General features: G+C 35.1%; 2 protein-coding genes across 2 annotated transcripts; both read right to left on the reverse strand.

Moving 5' to 3' along the window:
- Nucleotides 1-13,719: 13,719 nt before the first annotated feature.
- LOC18025916 (putative polyol transporter 1) lies at nucleotides 13,720-15,457 on the reverse strand. Its single transcript, XM_006409406.1, has 3 exons — nucleotides 15,331-15,457; nucleotides 14,878-15,224; nucleotides 13,720-14,781 (listed from the first exon to the last, which is right to left on the reverse strand). Exons 1-3 carry the CDS (start codon nucleotides 15,455-15,457, stop codon nucleotides 13,720-13,722), a joined length of 1,536 nt encoding a protein of 511 aa, XP_006409469.1.
- A 5,452-nt stretch (nucleotides 15,458-20,909) lies between these two features.
- LOC112089715 lies at nucleotides 20,910-21,671 on the reverse strand. Its single transcript, XM_024160465.1, has one exon. It carries the CDS (start codon nucleotides 21,669-21,671, stop codon nucleotides 20,910-20,912), a length of 762 nt encoding a protein of 253 aa, XP_024016233.1.
- Nucleotides 21,672-21,712: the final 41 nt, after the last annotated feature.

The raw sequence follows: 21,712 nt of genomic DNA on the forward strand, positions 1-21,712 counted from the left end.
GTTGCTAGCTAGGCTTTCTTAAAGTTCTTGTACTCAACGAAAACAATAAGCAAGTCAAAGGTACCAACGAATAACAATAGTAATAAGGCAATAAACTATATCTCTCGACACTAAAATGAAACTAAATAACTTTTTATAGGGTTTTCAAATTTTACTTTGCGATGAACATGAATTTAACGGTCTTAAAACTAACAATGCAACGGATTGTTCTTTTTTTTTTGACTAATGAATACGAAAGCAAGCAATTAAGTTTTTCTAGGGTTTATGGTTTTATGAGTCTAAACAAAACTAAATGAGTATGAATAAAAATGAAAGAATGCAAGGGATAGAAAACCAAAGGCATGAACCTTTGGCTCTGATACCAAAATGATATAAGACTCGGGTGAGACTTATAAGATTGCGGAATCGATGGCTTGGTGGGATCAACACGCTGGCTATGGCGCTCTCTCGTGAAGATCAGTGGATGGAGATGGTAAGACAAGGCTTGTTTCCACAAGACCTGAATCGAGATGGGATCTGTCAAGCTGGCTTTAACGCTCTCTCTTGAGGGATCGGTTAGGGGTTTTGAGGTGGATCGAAAGCACCACAGAGATAATGAAAGGATCTCTGATACTGCGGCTCAACTCTTGGTGAATCACACACGCAAGATCAAGCAAGAAAGCTCTTAGATACAAGCTAAGAAAACGGCGTTATTTTATTGATATCGGAAAAAAAAAGGTTGAAGTACAAGAGCTGCGTGTGGGACTTTATAAACAGTCCGTCAGCTTTGAACCTTCAAGTGTTTGACTCAAAGAAATAAAAAAAAACGACACTAAGGACTCAAAACAACAGGACTTATAAAAAGAAATAAAGCAAAATGGCAAAGCGTCTCATTTGGACACAAAAATGGAAAGTTCACTTAAAAATAAAAAGGAAAAGAAACTAATCATGTGCAACCTTTTCTGGACTTGTTTCGTGCACCTCTGATGCTCTCTAGTGTGTTAGATACCACTAGGATACTCCCATGTTACTTGCACAGATCGTATAAATGGAAAATACCTGGTCTCGGCGGGTTGTGGGCTTGCTTGTTACGTCGTTGAGTAGCTCGTTAGTCTTGAGGTTTTCTTCGTTAGTCTTGATGTTTTCTCCGTCTAGAGTCCTGCTAACGTTGTGTCCTGCGAGTTCTTCAAGTATCTTCACGCATCCCACTTCATGTTCATATTCTTGTCTCATTTGCTCGCTATTGGCTCTGAGTCTTGAAACGGTTGTATCTTGAGGGTCCAATGCGGTCTCTTCGAGATTCTTGGTGTTCCGTGTTCTATTTCCTGCCAAGTAAACATGTATACCTGGTTCTAGTTGAGGCTGGCTCTCTTTGAGGCTCAGACGCGCGAAACCCTCCATTATCTCTAAATCGGGTCCTTTGGGGCTGTCTCGCGTGTAATGCTCTTGAGACACGGTTTTGAATGCATCCCCAAGTTCCATGGTACTTAGTAATGATTCCACGGCCAAGTTGAACCCTTCTCTAAGCCTCCTTGCTTTGGAACGGGTCATGGGTGCTTCTTTGAGCTCAGGAACGATCTTTGGGTCTGGTGATGGTTCGATGGCCTCATCACATATTGCTACACTTTAATTATAAGAAGCAAGCCTTTAATGAATTAATTAAGAAAGTCATAGATGTTTTCAATTGCTGATTCTTTCATGGATACGTTCACACTGTAATATGTAGACACTTCCTTGGCTAACAAAACTAGTTAACGTCCTTGGTATATATAAGATTACACTGATACGTCCACACCGCTGCATCCACACTAAAATATAGTCCATTGAAGAAAATACATATAGAGATGAACAATATAGGGATACGTCCACACCGTGACGTCATAAGCGCTTGCAGCTTCCTCGGCGGAATCGAAAGTACCAAGCCAAATACGAGATTTTTTTCCATGAGAAAAAAGCATAGCAATGTGAGAATGAGAAAGGGAAAGAGTATGTTGGATTTGGAGTACAAGGAGCTTAAAGGGTTTATGGATATGGGTATTGTGTTTTCCAAGAAAGACCATAAAGACTCAGATCTGGTTTTGATTCTTCTTGGGTTGCAGATGTTGGCAAAAAAGATGAAAGAGAATTGAAAAGTAACAGGGGAAAGAAGAAAGAAGAAGAAAAAAGGAACGAAGAAAGATTTTTGGTTTAATAAATTTGGGTTAAGAGAATTAAATCATAATCGGTTAAAGTGGTAGAATGATTTTTGGTTTGGTAACAGAGGTGGCATGTTTTCATTTCACAAGGTAAAGATGAGAAAAAGTGTTACTTCAAAGCAAAGTGTCAAAAAGTATGACAAACTCAAAAAGTGTCATCAGGGGTAAATATTTCTTCGCTATTTACTAGTGTCTTCCAGACCCAATACCCAAAGATAATCGAACAACTGAACAAACATAGTGAATTGTGACAGCTTTAAGATGACAGTGATCTAACCAGTTAACAAAACATACCAGATAGCGACTTTACATAAAAAACTGTCAACAAGGTTAGATAAGACCATCTCTAATCACTATTCATCTAAACACCATATTTTGGAGTTGTGAATAGTGTCAAATCTGGTGTTTGGATGAATAGTATTTTCTTTCCATATCCAACCACAACACCAAATCTCATACTAAAAAAAAATATTTTTATTATTATATTATTAAATTTAAAATACACAGTACTAATTCTCAAAATTATTTAAAAATTAATAAGATTACTAGGAATTATAAGATCACTTGTAAGGCTTTATAAGATTTCTTATAAGGGTTTATACGATTTATTATAAGAGTTTAGAAAATATTGTTTAAATTTATATTATGTCTTTAAAACTTATCTTGTTTTATTTAAATTTTTAATTTGTTTGATTTTAATTTTGTAATTTTATATTTTCAGTATTTTTAATTGAACTTTATTTAATTTTAATGATAGTGTGTATTAACTTAAATATTTTATGTATTTATATTAATTACAATTAAATTTCATATTAATTACACTTAAAAATTATATTACTATAAATGATGAGATAAAAATACAATTTGGTATATTAATTCTTATTATGAAATTTAATCCATTGATAAATATTATAATATTTATATTATAATAAAGGTAATAATAAAATATTATTATTTTTTTAGGTTTTGTGAATAGTGCAACACCAAATTTGGTGTTCTACTATTCACAAAACTCTATAAAAATTTTTTTTGGCGTTGCATATGAAATTCCAACTAAATTCGGTTGGAGAAAGAAGAACGCTATATATGCAGTTATGTCGTCCGATTGGAGAAGCTCTAAGAGATTCTTTTTAGAGAGCTTCTGGTAAAACCATGCTGATAACTTTTGCAGAGGAACCTCTTCCGTAGTAGTAACTTATGTTGCAGAATACCCAAATCCAATTTAGTTTATCAACAACAAAGCAACTAAGTCCTAACATTTGAGCAACAAAGCAAAGTTTATATAAGTCACTAATTTAGATGGAGTAAGCTTCTGAAACAGGTATCAATAAATCTATTTACATGAAACCAGCAAAGAGAACTCGAAACAGGTACCACTAATTCTCGAATTGAAAGCAAAAAAACCAGCAATGCGAATCAACAACACGAAAAATGGGTTCGACAAATAGATGAAATCTACTTCAAATATTGAATAACAAAGACTTATGGCAAGAGATTAACGAGCTCGCACTTTGAAGAAACCTGAAAATCACTCGTGAAGAAGATTGGGAGATGGGTTTGAAGCAGCTCCTTCTCTCGATTCGTTTAAACTACGAACACACAGAGTTCGATTTGAGGAAGAAGATGGAGATAAATGAGGAAGAGAGAGGTTTTGTCGCAGAAAATAGAAGAAGATCAATACTCAGATTTTTTTTAGGTTGTTATAACACATATCATATATGGACTCTTATACCGGCCCATTAGGCCCATCAGGGCATTGTACTTAACCTAGATTCCCTATGTACTCTATATATACATTCCAGTGATTAATAAAGTTTCTAAGTTTTCACAACACGTTATCAGCACGATAAGACTCTCTGAGCGAAAAACCCTAATAAATCCGGCCACCACCAAAACCCTAAAAGCAAGTCAAAACTTAAAAGACGCATATCTTCCAAACCGTGAGGAACCAAAAGACGATCTACATATCAAATCGAAGCCCTCGACGAGACGAATCTACTGGTGAAAACCGTTTGTCGATCCAACGTCGGACGCGCCCTCACGCACACTTACAGTACACGACGATCAACCGAAAAAAAAAAAAAAAAAAAAAAACCAGATCCGAGTTTTTCCTTCTTCAACTAGCAGCTTCTCCAGTTTTGGTGATCAATCTTTGGAATTTGTAGCGGCTAACTGAGGTCTATTAGCTCCCAGTTTCATTAGCCTGTCAGAAATCCAAAGGTGGAAAAGGTATCTTCTAAAACTGAAAGCCATAGAACCTGTTGTTTAAACACTTCAAAACCCTATAAAAAAAAATCGATCTCTAATTGATTGAAAGTGTTTGATACTCTGATGATTGATTGATAACTTGTTGATTGATTGTTTAAATTACAAGTTTATGCATGTTCAAAGGTTTTAAACTCGTTTTATAAAACCCTAATCTACAAAAACCTAACAACCGTTTTTGGCCATGTTTATGGCATAAACCTATTCGATTTTCTTCATGTTTAATAAGCTTGTTGCAGCTTATTTGATTGTTGATTCTCTTGCTTGAAACACTTGATTGAATAAACTAAGAAAATCAACCCTAAATCCTAAGCTTGATTCACGATTTTGTAATCTTCAAAATTATAAGTCATAATGCTTAAACCCTAGTCCTTTTCACGTGATTTCTTTGTTGTCCTTGTGAAATTATTAAAACCATCGACCACAGATCCTATAGATCTCGAAATCACATCCAAAATATGTTTTCCAAACCGTTAAAACCCTAGATAAAACCCTAATCATATTCGGCTCCCCTAGGGTTCCTCCTAAACCGCCTAAAACCGGCTAAACCTGGTTCTCATTAACCGAAATTATATTCGGCTTTAACCGATTAAATCACAGCTATTAAACTGACATCATGTTCGGGGTAACTAAAACCATACCCTTTAAAATTTACTATTTCCGAGAAAGTTCCCTCTAATAGAAAGTTTCCTCATATAAAAACTTTCCTCATATAGAAATTTTCCCGACATAGAAACTTTCCTCATTTAGAAAATTACCCAAATTAGAAACTTTCCAAATTTAGAAACTTTCCTAAAATAGAAATATTCTCAAAATAGAAAGTTTCATCATCAGCATTCAAAATTTTCTCAAAACAATCCCTAACAAAATCAATCTCATGTTTCAGATGTCAAACATTCAGAAATGTGAATTCGAGGCCCTTCACGTCTCCGGGGATAACTACCTCGAGTGGGCCCTAGACATGCGCTTGTTCCTTGCATCGAAAGAACTCGATGCATGTATAACCGACGGTAACACCGCATCCCGTAAGGGACAGTCTCAGGCGATATGTCACATACGCCATCATCTGGCCCCGAGCCTTAAGCAGCAATATCTCACTCTTGAGAATCCACTTGAATTGTGGCAAGCGCTGAAAAAGCGATATGACCATCAGAAAATGGTCCAGTTGCCTCAGGCAGATTTCGACTGGAAGAACCTTCGGTTCCAGGACTACAAATCCGTAGATGATTACAACAACGAACTCTTTCGTATTGTTGCCATCCGGAAACTCTGTGGCGAGAATGTGACAGATAATGATCTCCTCGAGAAAACATTATCCACATTCAGCACAGAGAATGTTGTGCTCCAACAACAATACCGTGCAATGAAACACACATTGTACGAAGACTTGTTGTCCTGTCTTCTCCTCGCTGAGAAGAATAACCAGCTGCTTATGAGGAACAGCGCTATGAGGCCCCCGGGATGGCTCCTGTCCCAGCTTCTCGTCAAGAGTCCTACCATGTTCAACCCGATAGATCCTCAGATCACCGCCGTGGACGTGGTAATGGACGTGGTAATGGCCGAGGACATGGACGTGGAAGACGTGGATGCGGACATGGTCGTGGCAACCGACCTAACCTCAGTTATGGTCCTGGTCGTGGTCGAGGCATCACCAAGCCGACCCGCCACACCAACCCCGATCACTCTGCTTGTACCAGATGTGGGATGTTCAACCACCCAACAAAGCAATGTCGCACCCCCAAGATCCACTGCGATTTATACCAGAAGTACGGAAAAGCTCCTGCTGAAGCCAACATGACTCAGCCAGTCGATGCTGCTAACCTGGAAGGTGACGACCTCCTTGATGATGAGAACACCACAAACGAGCAGACCGACCCCATGGACTATGAGACAGCTGATCTCCACGATTAATTCAATCATCTGAAACTCTGATACAATTTGATTTTGTTCTTTATTTTTTTTTTTTTTTTTTCATTTTGGGATTTGTTTCATTTTTTTTCCATTTGCCTTTATTCTCAGACACTGCTTTACTTTATGATTTATCACATTTTCTGAATTCCTCAATACTGAATTCTATCTTCTATTCATAATGAAGCACACCAGCAAATGGAAACCATAGTCGTAGATAGTGGATCCAGCCACACTATCTTAAGAAACAAAAGTTACTTCATAAACCTAACCTATCAAACCGCAAATATTAGCACCATCGCGGGTCCCTCAAACCTTATCGAAGGATATGGCCATGCCTATGTGTTGCTATCAAATGGCACACAACTTGAAATACCAGATGCTCTATATTCTCCTAGTTCGAAGAGAAATCTTCTGAGCTTCAAGGATATAAGACAGAATGGTTTCCACATAGAAACCCAAGGTCAAGGGAACAAAGAATCCCTCCTAGTCACTAAAACCGTAGACGGCCATAAACAAATCCTCGAAACCATACCCGCGCTCTCTACTGGACTTTACCATGCTAAAGTCAGTATGATTGAAGCTAATACCACTCTCAAAGCCCGGTTTACTGATTATACTATTTGGCACGACCGGCTCGGTCATCCCGGTGCAAATATGATGCGTAAACTAATTCAAAACTCTCAAGGGCATACCCTCAAAGAAAACCGAGCTTATCCTCAACACCTCATGTGCACAGCTTGTTCTCAAGGCAAATTGATCACTCGGCCTTCACCAGTTAAAATCTCTAAACAAACACTTCATTTCCTAGAAAGAATCCAGGGCGATATCTGTGGACCTATACATCCATCTTCCGGACCATTCCGGTACTTCATGGTCCTTATAGACGCATCGACCCGTTGGTCATATGTTTGTCTCTTGTCCTCTCGGAACCAAGCCTTCGCTAGGTTCTTGGCCCAAATCATCAAATTGCGGGCCCATTTCCCTGACTTCCCACTAAAGACTATCCGCCTTGACAATGCTGGTGAATTTACCTCACAAGCGTTTAATGACTACTGTATGGCCATGGGGGTAACCGTGGAACATCCTGTAGCACATGTCCATACTCAAAATGGATTGGCTGAATCATTCATTAAACGCATTCAATGGATAGCCCGACCATTACTCATGAGATCAAAGCTCCCGGCCTCAGCATGGGGACATGCAGTATTACATGCTGCTGAACTCATACGCATCCGGCCATCTAGTGAACACAAATATTCCCCATCCCAACTACTCTCGGGTCATGAGCCAGACATCTCCCATCTCAAAACATTTGGGTGTTCAGTATATGTACCCATTGCTCCACCACATCGAACCAAAATGGGACCTCAAAGAAGGATGGGAATATATGTTGGTTTTGACTCTCCCACCATCATAAGATATCTTGAGCCAACCACTGGAGATCTCTTCAAGGCCAGATATGCGGATTGCCAATTCGATGAATCGGTATATCCCTCTTTAGGTGGTGAGACAAACAAGCTGGTCAAAGATCTTTCATGGAATCAAACATCATTAAATTGGCAAGATCCTCGGACTCTAGAATGCGATTCAGAGATCCAAAAGATTATTCATTATCAAAAGCTAGCTAATCAATTGCCAGATTCCTTTGTTGACCCGACCAAAGTAACCAAATCGTACATCCCAGCTTGTAATGCACCAGTACGAATAGCTATCCCAACGGGACAGACCCAAGTTGCTACAGAGTCTGCACCACGTCTCAAACGGGGCAGACCTCTCGGTTCCAAAGATAAGAATCCCCGGAAATCAAAGAAAGGTGCAATAACCGAAACCGGGATTCCTGCAATATCAAACATAGCCGCGGCTGAGACTCAATCTAATGAACCCTCAATGGAAGTTCGGGACGCCGAATCTCCAGGTTCAGAAGATAACAATGAGATCTCCATCAATTACAATATGTCCGGAATACAATGGAATCGAAAAGAAGTCGACTTAAATGCACTCTTTGCATACAAAGTAGCACTTGATGTTGCGCTCACGCAAGAGGATCTAGAACCCACGTCAATAACACAGTGTACACATCGAACAGATTGGCTAAAATGGAAAGAAGCCATAAACGTGGAGTTAAAGAGTCTCAAACTCAGAAACGTGTTCGGTCCGATCATCCGGACCCCATCACACATCAAGCCAGTGGGCCACAGATGGGTCTTTGTGCGCAAAAGGAACGAACTCGGTGAAGTCGTTCGATACAAAGCACGGCTTGTAGCACAAGGATTCTCACAGAGACCCGGAATCGATTATGAGGAGACTTATTCTCCAGTGGTGGATGCAACAACATTCCGATTCCTCATAAGTCTGGCCATAAGAGAAAATCTTGATCTGCGGTTAATGGATGTTGTAACCGCATATCTCTATGGGCCCCTGGACAACGAAATATATATGAGACTCCCAGATGGCATTGAACTAAAAGACAAAAATGCATCTCGAGATCAATACTGCATCAGGCTGAACAAATCCTTGTATGGACTGAAACAAAGTGGGCGTATGTGGTACAACCGCCTCAGCGATTACCTCATCAAAGAAGGCTACAAAAATGACCCCATCAGTCCATGCATCTTCATCAAGAAGTACTCAAACAAAGGATTTGTAATCATAGCAGTATACGTGGATGATCTAAACATCCTCGGAACATCTGGTGAGATCTCCCAAACAGTCGACTGCTTAAAAGCAGAATTCGAAATGAAAGACCTAGGCAAAACAAAGTACTGTTTGGGATTACAACTTGAGTACATCAAAGGAGGAATCCTTGTGCATCAATCGGCTTATATCGAAAAGGTACTCAAGCGATTTAATATGGACCAAGCTCACCCATTGACCAGCCCAATGGTAGTTAGAAGCTTAAGTGATGACCCTCTTGGTCCCAAAAAGGATGATGAAGAAATCCTTGGTCCTGAAAAGCCATACCTCAGTGCTGTAGGAGCGTTAATGTACCTGGCTAGTCACACTAGACCAGACATATGTTTCGCCGTGAACCTCCTCGCTCGATATAGTTCATCCCCAACTCAGAGGCACTGGAACGGTATAAAACATCTCCTAAGATACCTTCGAGGTACTCAAGACTTAGGACTCTTCTATACTAACAAAAATAAAGATGGGTTAGTCGGCTTCGCCGATGCAAGATATCTATCAGATCCGCACACTGCCAAGTCTCAAACTGGCTACGTTTTTACGCATGGAGGAACAGCCATCTCTTGGAGATCAATGAAGCAGACACTCACTGCCACTTCATCAAACCATGCTGAAATCCTAGCCATTCATGAGGCTAGTAGGGAATGCGTCTGGCTGCGCTCCATGACTCAGCACATCCGCAGAGATTGTGGTATGGACGAAGACACACAGCCCACGGTGATGTATGAAGACAACGCGGCATGCATAGCTCAGCTCAAGGAAGGATATATCAAAGGAGATCGGACGAAGCACATTCTACCGAAGTTCTTCTCAACCTCAGACTGGCAGAAGGACGGCACTCTCAGCGTTCAGCAGGTCCGATCCAGTGAGAATTCAGCTGACCTCTTCACCAAATCATTGCCTACTTCAACACACCGGAAGCTCGTCAAACAGATAGGAATGTATAGACTTAGAGATCTGCAGTGATGCTACAATCAGGGGGAGTAATGCGTGTTGTACTCTTTTTCCTTCACCATGGTTTTGTCCCACTGGGTTTTTCCTGGTAAGGTTTTAATGAGGCAACATTCCCCAGCGCATTATCGAGATCCCGATTGAGTAGCTGGCCTGGTTCACTCGTCCAAGGGGGAGTGTTATAACACATATCATATATGGACTCTTATACCGGCCCATTAGGCCCATCAGGGCATTGTACTTAACCTAGATTCCCTATATACTCTATATATACATTCCAGTGATTAATAAAGTTTCTAAGTTTTCACAACATAGGTTAAATTGTTTTTTGTAATTATCAAATAAATATAAGGTCATTTTTGTCATTCAATTGTTTAGCTGCATCTTTTTAAGCCGCAGTGTCAGATTTTCTCAGCGTCTAAAAATTCAAGACGCTAAACGCCGCGTCTGGACGCAAAAGGATGCGTCAAGCAACCGAACAGAGATTGGACGCTGCTGCAACCCCTGCGGCTGACAAACGAACAACCCCTTCTAAATTTAATCTAAACTGTTAGACATAAAGAATCTGTCATTTTGGAATGTCAAAAATATTGAAAATATCTGGAAAGAATCTGCCATTTTGGAATTCAATATGACGAATTTTACAACAAAAATGACAACATAATTTTCTACAATCTTGTAATTCTTTTATGTTTTCTTATTTGAGTATTGTAATTTTTACAGTCGCATATAATTTGGATACCAATTGTGTCGTTTCATAATATATTGATTTTTGTTATTTCTTGCTATAGAGCCTTATAGAGTTAAAAGATACTGTTGTAACGCACATCAAATGCTGTATATCTTACACAGTTACACATCGACTTGTTGAAGTAGTACATCATTGTGATTTCAGTTGCATCGGTAAATTGAATTATCAAATCTAACCTATTAGAATTTTCACATTTTGTTGTGATCTACAACATTAAGAATTATCTAAGAGAAAACTAAAAAAGAATGTTATGTAAATAAAAGAGTTAATTGGTTGTAAAACCACAAAATGGACGGGAATTAAATCAGTACATATTGAAAGATTGAAACTAGCGATCACGATTGATGAGGGTGGAAGAAATTACAATATGAACTTTAGATCGAGAGGGGATTTAATTAAAGATTTATTCAAAATTAGGATGATAATGATATAATGTTTTTCTCTCTTTCTCCACCATTTCTCTCTCCTTCCCCACCATTTTTAGTTCCTCCCTTCTCAGCAAAATACGAAAAAATACAGGCAATGATCTGATTTAAAAATAAATTTGACAATACATCAAATACCAAATGTCTAGCAAACTAACAATATTCATATGGCCATGTTTTCGGTGAAAACGATATCACTGTCGTCGACGACCACTGTTGTTATTACTATAAATGGGTTACCTATTTGTTTTGTAATGGTAAAATTATTATATTATGTATAAACATTACATTTACATTTAAGTTCATATTTATCGTAATAAAAAATATGTTAGATTGATAACAATAAATTTATACCGTATTAAAATATTTATTGTATTAGATAAACATTTAAATGTATTGTTAACTTTATATTTAACATGCTAATTTAACTGGTGTATGGTATTTTCATAATCTTACACTTCAGGAAAGATCGGATGATTCAACTTCAACGAAAATTTGATAAAAATCGGGTGAATACAAAATAGAGTGATTTGACTCCAGTGAAAATCTGTCGAAGATCGGATGAGATCTTGCAGAAACCCAATGAAAATCTGGTGAAACCAATGATGTGGTGATATTGTCGATATAAGACATGTTAGATTGCTAACAATAGTCTTATACATATTAAAATATTTATTGTACTAGTTAAAATTATACATATTAAAATATTTATTGTACTAGTTAAAATTTCAAATGAATCGCCAGCTTTATATTTAATAGGGTAACTCAATCGTTAGATATTAACTTCTTATTGGCTAACAATCGTTTAACTTTGTTAATATTACTTTCTTAACATTAAGATGATCTATCCAACATATTGTTTTCCATATAATGAAATTGAGTTCTCGTAATTAATATTGTTAACTGGTAAATTGAGAACTTATCTACATAAACATAAACTCTCTTTTCTGGGTACTTTGGTACTCTATCTCCCTATCACTGACTAGTTCTCCGGCAGCAAAACTTCTCTCCGGCAATTCCATTGACACTGTCTGAAGTAAAAATATTTGATCCCAGCTATGGAATTTCAATTTTTTTTAGATTTTAAACAAAAAAACACAAGAAAATCAATAACGGAATCTCATCAATTTGATGCAATACATGTGTTTAAATCTGTGAAAAAGAGATGGTCTATTAATAGTTTTAGCATATGATAAAAATATGTAAACACGCTTTATGGTTCCGTAAACGAATCAGTGGGTGGTCAAAAGTGCATCTCGGTGAACAGTATCTCCGATAAAGTTGCAATTCGAGTTTGATGGTGTTGTCGCAAAGCAACAACGATCAACAATATTAAAAGAAAGGGAGAGAAACGTAAAATTGTGAAAAAAAATAAGAAGAAAAAAAGATGATTTGATCAAAAAAGAAAGAAAGATAAAAAAATAATGAGATAAGAGAGAAATAGAAAGATAAGGGAGAGATAGATGATATTTACGGTATTAGTGTGTCTAGATAGAGTAATAGGTTAGTAGGGGGTTTTTTGTTTTGATGAAAATTGTACAGTAAATCAAACAGTAAATACTAAATAGTAATATCTGCAAATATTATGTTAAACATCATTATAGCGGGGTTTTAATAGAGTTTCTTAGATATTTTTTAATTAAAATAAATATTAATTGCTGATTTTATCAAAAAGTGATCCTTATTTGAGATACTCAATAAACAGTTTTTTAGTGCAAGTGTCAGTTTTTTATTAGCCAACAAAATTTCTCTTCCTTTCTCTTTCTTCTTTTTTCTCCTACCATTTCTCTCTTTTTCTCTTTTTTTTTTTCTTTCTCAAATTTAACAATAAAAAATTTATAAAAAAACCTTTGAAGATTTTAGGAATAATGATGCTCTTAGAATATGATTATTGCAGTGTCTTAACTGGGTTTTTTTAATGTTTTTTTTATTATTAAAAATAATGTAAAGCTCCATATCAGCTAAAAACATCTCTTAATTGAAAACTATAAGAGATGATATCTAATAAAAAATGTCTAAAAACCCATTTTAATAATAAAAAATTGTCTAAAAACCTATTATGAATATTCAGCGTTAATGATGGTCTTAGTCTTTGCTAATGACACTAATTTCTCTAAATAAAATAAAGAAAATAAAAAGTAATACAAAAATATTAAAAATATCTAGAAAGAATCTGACATTTGGAATATTCTTGTTAAGTATGAAAAAAATTACAACGAAAATAACAACATAGTTTTCTACTAGCTTTTATTCAATCTTGTAATTCTCTTATGTTTTCTTATTTCAGTATTATAATTTTTTACAGTCGCATATAATTTGGTTACCAATTTTTAGCTGTTAATTATAAACTATAACAAGTAATTAGATACTTGATTTTGATAACCAAATGTCCATCGTGATCGCGATGCTTAGTAAATATCATATATGTCAGTATGTCACACACACATTTCTCGCACCGGATGAAGACTTAGTTCGGGAGTATCTTGGCATCGACGTTCCACGAAACCAAAGTACTGTACTATTGGAAAGGGAACCCTATTGAAAAACAAATCTCGTATCATTGTTCATCAACAACTTCTTTGCCTTTGCTCGTAACATTCTTCTTCTTGTTTGCAGTGTAGCTCCCGAAAAGACTCTCCATCTCTTCCAAAGGCATACCACGTGTCTCCGGAAGGAAAGTGAAGAAGAAGATCCATGCCGCAGCCGCAACTCCCGCGAAGAGAAGGAACGCACCACCGATGGTTAGACCTTTAGAAAGAGATAAGAATGTCATTCCGATAATACCACTCATCAATCTATTCAACATCACTCCCAAACTTGCCCCTTGAGCTCTTAGTCTCACAGGGAATATCTCTGAGCAGTAGACCCATGTCACTGGACCTGCACCTATTGAGAATGTTGCTACAAACATCATCACCGTCGTAACGCTAAGCCCAATGGCCCACTTGAGCGTCTGTCCCGGGTTTCTATCGATCACTGTGAGACTAGTCCCAAGTGCTGTCAAGGAAAGAAACATTCCTCCCATACTCGTGAGCAACAAGGCACGACGTCCAAACCTGTCGACCACACAAGTCCCTACAATGATAAATAACGTTTTGACAACTCCCACAGCGACCGTAGCCAAGAGCTGATCATTCTTGGATTTCAGTCCAGCCTTTGAGAAGATGGTCGGAGAGTAAAGAACGACCGCATCAATCCCGGAGGCTTGCTGAGAGAAATGGATGCCAAGGCATGCTATTAGGATGTGTCGGACAGAAGGGGTTGGTCGGACGAGAAGGTCCTTCCACACGCCTTTTCCGACACTCTTCTTGTTCGGAACAACTATAACATCCTCTGTCATGTCTTCGGGGATTCCAGCAGCGCGTTTGATGTCATCAAGCCTGGAGATGGCTTCTTCTTTTGTGTTTGAGGTTTTGTCGAGGACTTTAAAAGCATCCCCGAGACGACCTTGGAGGACAAGCCACCGTGGAGACTCTGGCATTGCCAACACTCCAATGGCTAGGAACACCGAGGGAACCGCTCCTATACCTAACATGAACCTCCAACCAAGATGCTCAGGAAGCTTGGAGAAGAAGTAATTCGATACGTATCCCAAAAGTATACCAATGTTGATAAATATCTGCATGACATAGAACATATGAACATCAACAATTCTGTTTACAATTCGTTTTTGATATATGTGAATTTGTGATTAGAAAGTTTGGATCTATAAGACCTCAGGGAAAGAGCTGAGGAAGCCACGAGAAGAGGCAGGAGCGACTTCAGCAGTGTAAACCGGTGCAATCATCATAGCATAACCAACACCTATACCAGCTACAAAACGGCCAACCATAATGAAAGGATAGTTTGTGGCAAAACCCATGAGCAAGGCGCCACAGAAGAAGAAGGCTCCTGCCAACACTATGGTGTATCGTCTTCCGATCCAATCGGAAGTTCTACCAGCCATGCCTGAGCCGATCAGAGAGTAGATGTTTAGAATACCCATAAGAATCTCAAACTGTACATCCGAGAGTTTCAAATCATCTTTAATGAAAATTGCAGCTCCACTCATCACTCCAATATCTAAAACATTTCGAAAAATGTAAGGAATGGTTATTTAAACTGTAAAACCAGAAGAAATCCGAAATGGATCGTTAGTAAATGAATAGAAATGTGAAAGAAAATGTACCGTAGCCAAGGATGATAGAAGTCATGGAGGCTAAGATTGCACAAGCAAAAGCAAATCGGCTTCTATTCCCCCTCGGTGGTTCGGACTCCGAGACCACAACACCTTGTTCTACGCCAGAAGAATTCATCGTTGCCACTATAATTGTAGAACTTAAGGTGAAATTGATAAGGGGAAGAGATATGATAATAGCCGATGAACTTTGTTTCTTGTGAATGAAGAAATCGTTTGAAGGATAAAAGTTTTAGATATGAAGCTCAGAACTCATCAAGCCAACTAATATCATCTGTTCACAAAACAAATAGTTAGTTACTTGATGACCTGTTATAGTTAAATAAGTTTTTAAGGATGAAAATTGGATTAGAAGATATCAAGAGATACATTTTTGTTTTTTTCTCGTCTACAATTTTTGTCCTAAATTTGGCAGTTTATGGTAAGACTGTTTTTGTTTTCTTTCCTAAAGTTAGAAATAAATGTAAATACTAAATAGAGACATCCAAGAGCGTCGGGTCGTAGATAAAATCATAAAATTATTTTAAATCTAAAGATTGCAAACATAATTCTGATCTAAATTTTTGTCTTCCAGATTTTCTTTATTTTTAGCTTAGTTATGTAAACTTTATGTATTAGATTCGTGTTCATAATAATTTGGTTTTGAATATGGGTATGATATTTATTGTTTCGTAAAAATATGTAAATATACTTTAGGTGTACTGCCTAACTAAAAAAATTATACATTTTAGAACGTATATGTGCTTTCTAACCCAAAAAAAAAAAAAATCCATAGATGTGAAATGGGAAGGATTTTTTTTTTTAAATAAACTCTGGTGATACTTTTATCCACTCTTTTGCTACAACCAATTATACATTTCAAATATTTTAGTATAAGTTTTACAATAGATTTAACGAAATTCATGTTATCCATAAACAAGAGATTTTTATAAGTAACTAATCGAACAACCTTGATTTTTGATATACTAGATGATATCTCGTGCGATGCCCGAGTTGTTACACTAATTTTTCATACTTTCAAAAATTATTTGTGTTGTGAGTTGTATATTATATAATAAAAATGTTGTAATGATGTTCTAACTATTATTCAAAATTTGTTTTCCATAAGTGTTGATATCCCATCATACTAACTCTTATTCAAAACCAAAAAATCTGAAGTACCATATAGAAAGGTTTTAAGTTCAACTTGTTTTCACAATTATCATTTCATCAAATTTTAAAGAATCTTAGAAAATTATAAGATGTGTGAAATTTGAAAAACTGACTATTTATAGGATGGTTAATGAGGAGTGTGCTTCACTATTTATAGGGAAGTTTTATCATGACAATTATAGCTAAAGGAGTGACATTTATGAATAAATTGAATTTTGTTAACAACATAAATAGTTACAGTTATATTTTTCAGAATTAATTTTGATAATTTTTAAATAATAAAATGGATACTATTGTATTTATATTCAAGTGTTTCAGCACAACATTAAATTTTCAAAATTGATTAAATTAATTATTAATTTCTATAATAACCATAATAGTTTTAGTTTTTTGTTGACATTAGTGAATTACTGTAAAATAAAGATATGCTAAGTGTGTTTCCATATTTTATTTAACCCGGCATTAATTTTTTTAATTTTATTGAATTAAATTATTATTTTTTTAATAATATTATATTGTATGTTTTGTTGACTATATTGAATTGGTTTTATTCCTCTTAATCACTATCATTGAATGTATTTATGTCATTACTTTGTAAGTTTTGGTATTTAAAAAACTAAATACAAAATAGACGAAATAAATGACATTTATGAATTAATTTTGACTCAAATTTTATTTAATTAATTTTTTATTTTTTTTGTAGTAATATTATCGTACGTTTTTTAATCTATTGAATTGGTTAAATTGCTCATAATCACTATCATTGAATGTATTTATGTCACTACTTAGTAAATTTTAATATTAGTAATTAAAATCCTAAATACATTAATTTTTATGAATTCCTTTTGATATTTTAAATGATAAAATAGAGTCTAATTGTATTCAAATATAAGTGATTACATTAAAATTAAAAATAGATACTACATTAAAATTTAGAAAAAGTGAATAAATTAATTATTAATTTGTATAATTATAAATATAAACACAACGTTTAATTTGTGAATGTTGCTACGTTATTGATAAAGATATCTTGATATCAAATTATTTTCTTATTGTTTTGCTAGAGAAAAATGTCATAGATGTTATATATTTTTTTTTCATGAGTTGAATGAATTTAATATGGTTTAATTGTGTAGTTTAAATAAAATGATTATATTTTTTAAAAAACTGTTCTTATGATTAATATGAGTAAATGTCATTGTGGTTATTATTTTGAATTGATTTTGTATTTATTAATTTTGATTTATATGTTTGTAACAGTTTTTGAAAAAGTCATTCAAGTTAGTCTAATTATATCAATTAGGTGGTTTATTATTTTTATTAAATCGAATCATCATTTTTAATTATATTGTTTAAAAAAATTAAAAGAATTGCCAAGTGGCTCAATAAGGAGAGAGTGAACATTTCTTTTATATATATGACTAGATGATAGATGCGCGAGTTGTTACACTAATTTTTCATACTTTCAAAAATTATTTGTGTTGTGAATTGTATATATCATATAATAAAAATTTGTAATCATGTTCTAACTATTATTCAAAACTTGTTTTCTATAAGTGTTGATATCCCATCATACTAACAATTATTCAAAACCGAAAAGCTGAAGTACCATAGAAAGGTTTAAACCATAGAAAGATTTTAAGTTCAAATTGTTTTCACAATTATCATTTTATCAAAGTTTAAATAATCTTATAAAAATATAAGATGTGAGAAATGAAAGTGAAATTTGAAAAACTGACTATTTATAGAGATGAAACTCATGGAGTTGCATTTGGAAATTAAGTTACTATAAGAATTTTATATGAACTTTTACTTTAAATTTGTTTAATTTTATGTATATGTTTTAACTTTTAAATGGTGGTGAGGATATGGATAATCATTCAGTTTTTCACTAGTGGTCCATTAGGCTAAATATGTGGTTAATGTAGGAAAATTTCAGTAGTGTACGTGGTATTTTGAAAAAAGTAATTAAATGTATTCTGTTGTTAAGTATTTATTTATTTTTTTTAAAAGAATTTTGTCAAGTATATGTTTTAGTCATAACTGTTATATGTTATAGTTATAAGATGTCTTTTATTACTTGTTTTATTGCCCATATGATGTGTGGGTTGTGTTCCAATAACTTTTTTTTAGTTATTAGAATTCTCTTTATCAGACTTCTTTCTCTCTAATTGCTTAACTTCATCATCATCTCCTCTTTATTTTCCTTACGCCTATCCAAACAATAATCCAACATGTGTTAGTTGTCTGCTACTATTATTGATGAAAATCATTAAATTGTATTTTTTTTTACCTTGTACTTTGATTTCAAGCTTTCCAAACATATCCAGTTTCTGCAAATCTACAAAACGAAACATAAGGTTCAGATATTTGCAAATATATTTGAGAAATAATTAAACTTATTTGTAAAATTGTGTGTGATGTAGTACGGTAGAAGAAAAATATTTGCTATTCATAAGAAAAGTGTAAAAAAATATTAGGATTTAGACATTACAAAATAGGTTGTTCAGCCATTAAGATTTAATTAAAAAACTGAAAAACCATTATATTTATAAACATCATATATTACTTTAATTAAAAAGATAAAACACCATTAATTTTTTTAAAAAGATGATTTAAAAGAATATAGAATTTGTGGGACTTGAAATACATCTCTTATAACCATATATAGTAACATATCATCTGCATATGGGATTCGGACTGAAAACTTGAAATCTATGTTTGCTTCCAAACCTACAAAAGTGACATAAGAGAAAGTTAAGACACCACTAGCTAAAAAATAAAAGATAATTGATTTTACATTTATTAATTTTGATTTATATGTTTGTAACTGTTTTTGGAAAAGTCATTCAAAGTAGTCTAATTATATCAATTAGGTGGTTTATTATTTTTATTAAATTGAATCATTATTTTTAATCATATTGTTTAAGAAAATCAAAAGAATTGCCAAGTGGCCCTATAGGGAGAGAGTGAAACATTTCTTTTATATATATGATAATTTTGATTTATATGTTTGTAACTGTTTTTGGAAAAGTCATTCAAGGTAGTCTAATTATATCAATTAGGTGGTTTATTATTTTTATTAAATTGAATTATTATTTTTAATCATATTTTTTAAAAAAATCAAAAGAATTGCCAAATGGTCCAATAGGGAGAGAGTGAAACCTTTTTTCTATATATATAATTTTAACAAATACTAGATCATTTAAGAGAGTCATCAATATAATAAGGTGATATTTTGAGTTTTTCTTTTTCTCTAACTATTTCAGAACCATTGAATAGTTTTAAACTTGTGCCTTGCTAAGTAAACTCATTTATTTTTTATGTCCTATGTATAAGAAAGAGAACGAAGGAAGCAGACGAGTTGTTTGAGAAAGTTGTAAGCAAGGGAATGAAGCCTGATCTTGTGATGATAAATGCCTTGATGAAATTTAACAAAAAATAAAATAATTGCCTTGATGAATGGCCACTGTTCTACAGGCAACATGGACCGTGCATTTTCGCTTCTTGCGGAGATGGATAAGATGAGAATCGATCCTGATGATGTGACGTACAATGAATTGCTTGATGAGGGGGCTCTGTGGAGAAGGAAAATTTGACGAAGCTGAGAAGAGAATACAAACCTGACCACATTAGTTACAAAACTCTAGTAAGTAGTAAAGTAAGAAATGGGTACAAAGCATTTCATGGTTCGAGATGAGGTGTGAAGCCTCGTGTTATTTCCACTCTTCTCACCTACAATGCTCTGTTGAAGTGTTTGAGTAAAAACCAGGACGGAAAACTCGCAGAAGAATTGCTTCAGGAAATGAAAAGTGAAGGGATTACTCCTAATGACATCACCTACTGCTCTGTAATTGAGGCAATGTCTAATTTGGAACCGAATGCAGAAAAGTCTGATACTTGATTGATCATGGAAAGCTAAAGTAAAGACCCTTTTAAGCTTTAGGCCATAAGACCATGTTTATTGCTTGCATTCCTAATGGGGTACTTAATAATTAATTTATTACTTTCTTTAAAATAAGTACCTTAGATAAGTATTTTAGTAAAAAACTAGTTTATTGCAAGAATCCTACATGGGGTACTTAAATAAAAAAAACATTAAACATAATTAATAAAACATTAAACATACAAATTTTTTAAAAATTAAATTCAGTTATTATCAGAATAACTTCCAAATTTTTGCCATAGATGCTCCACTAGATCCTTTTTCAAGTGGTGATGTTGCGTTGGATCCAGGATTTTCTTTCGAGTGTCGAACATATTCAGGATATTTGTAGGCATGTTTGTAGAGTACGATTGATCGACATGAGACATTCCTTCTCCCGGTATGAAATCTGAAACATCATGTAGACTGTATCCGTCTCGTTCGTCTTCTACTATCATATTATGGAATATAATACAAGCTCTCATAATTTTGCCTATTTTTCCTTTATCCCAAGAAAGAGCCGAGCTTGCAAAACTCCAAAAACACGCTCGACGTCTTTTCGGACAGATTCTTGACGTTCAGCAAACAATTTTGCTTTGGCACCTTGGGGAAGTGTAATGGATTGAATAAACGTAGCCCACTTAGGATAAATACCATCTGTTAGATAGTAAGCCAAATTGTACTCGTTTCCGTTGATAGAGAAATTCACTTGCGGAGCACGACCTTGTATTATATCATCAAAAACGGGTGAGCGATCAAGAACATTGATATCGTTTAATGTACCTGGCGCGCCAAAAAACGCATGCCATATCCATAGATCATATGAAGCCACCGCCTCTAACACGATAGTTGGTTTTCCAGAACCCCGTGTATACTGTCCGCTCCAAGCAGTCGGACAGTTCTTCCACTCCCAGTGCATATAATCGATGCTTCCTATCATCCCGGGAAATCCCCGATACTCTCCAACATGAAGTAGTCGTTGAAGATCCTCCGGTGTGGGACGTCTAAGATACTCATTTCCAAAGAGATTTATTATTCCTTGGACAAAATGTTCCAAACATAATCGAGCAGTTGTTGCACCAAGCCGGAGGTATTCGTCAACCGCATCAAGTGCAGTGCCATATGCCAATAGACGAATTGCTGCCGTATACTTCTGAAGTGCCGAGAGACCGGGTCTTCCAAGAGCATCTTTCTTCTGTTTAAAATACGGAACTTCATTTGAAAGTCGATCAAAGAAGATCACAATCAAAAGCATAAGATTATCACAAGCATACACAGATATAGAAGATCACAAAC

The sequence above is a fragment of the Eutrema salsugineum genome, unplaced genomic scaffold, assembly GCF_000478725.1.
Source record: "Eutrema salsugineum unplaced genomic scaffold, Eutsalg1_0 scaffold_11, whole genome shotgun sequence".
In the NCBI taxonomy this organism is placed as follows: domain Eukaryota; kingdom Viridiplantae; phylum Streptophyta; class Magnoliopsida; order Brassicales; family Brassicaceae; genus Eutrema; species Eutrema salsugineum.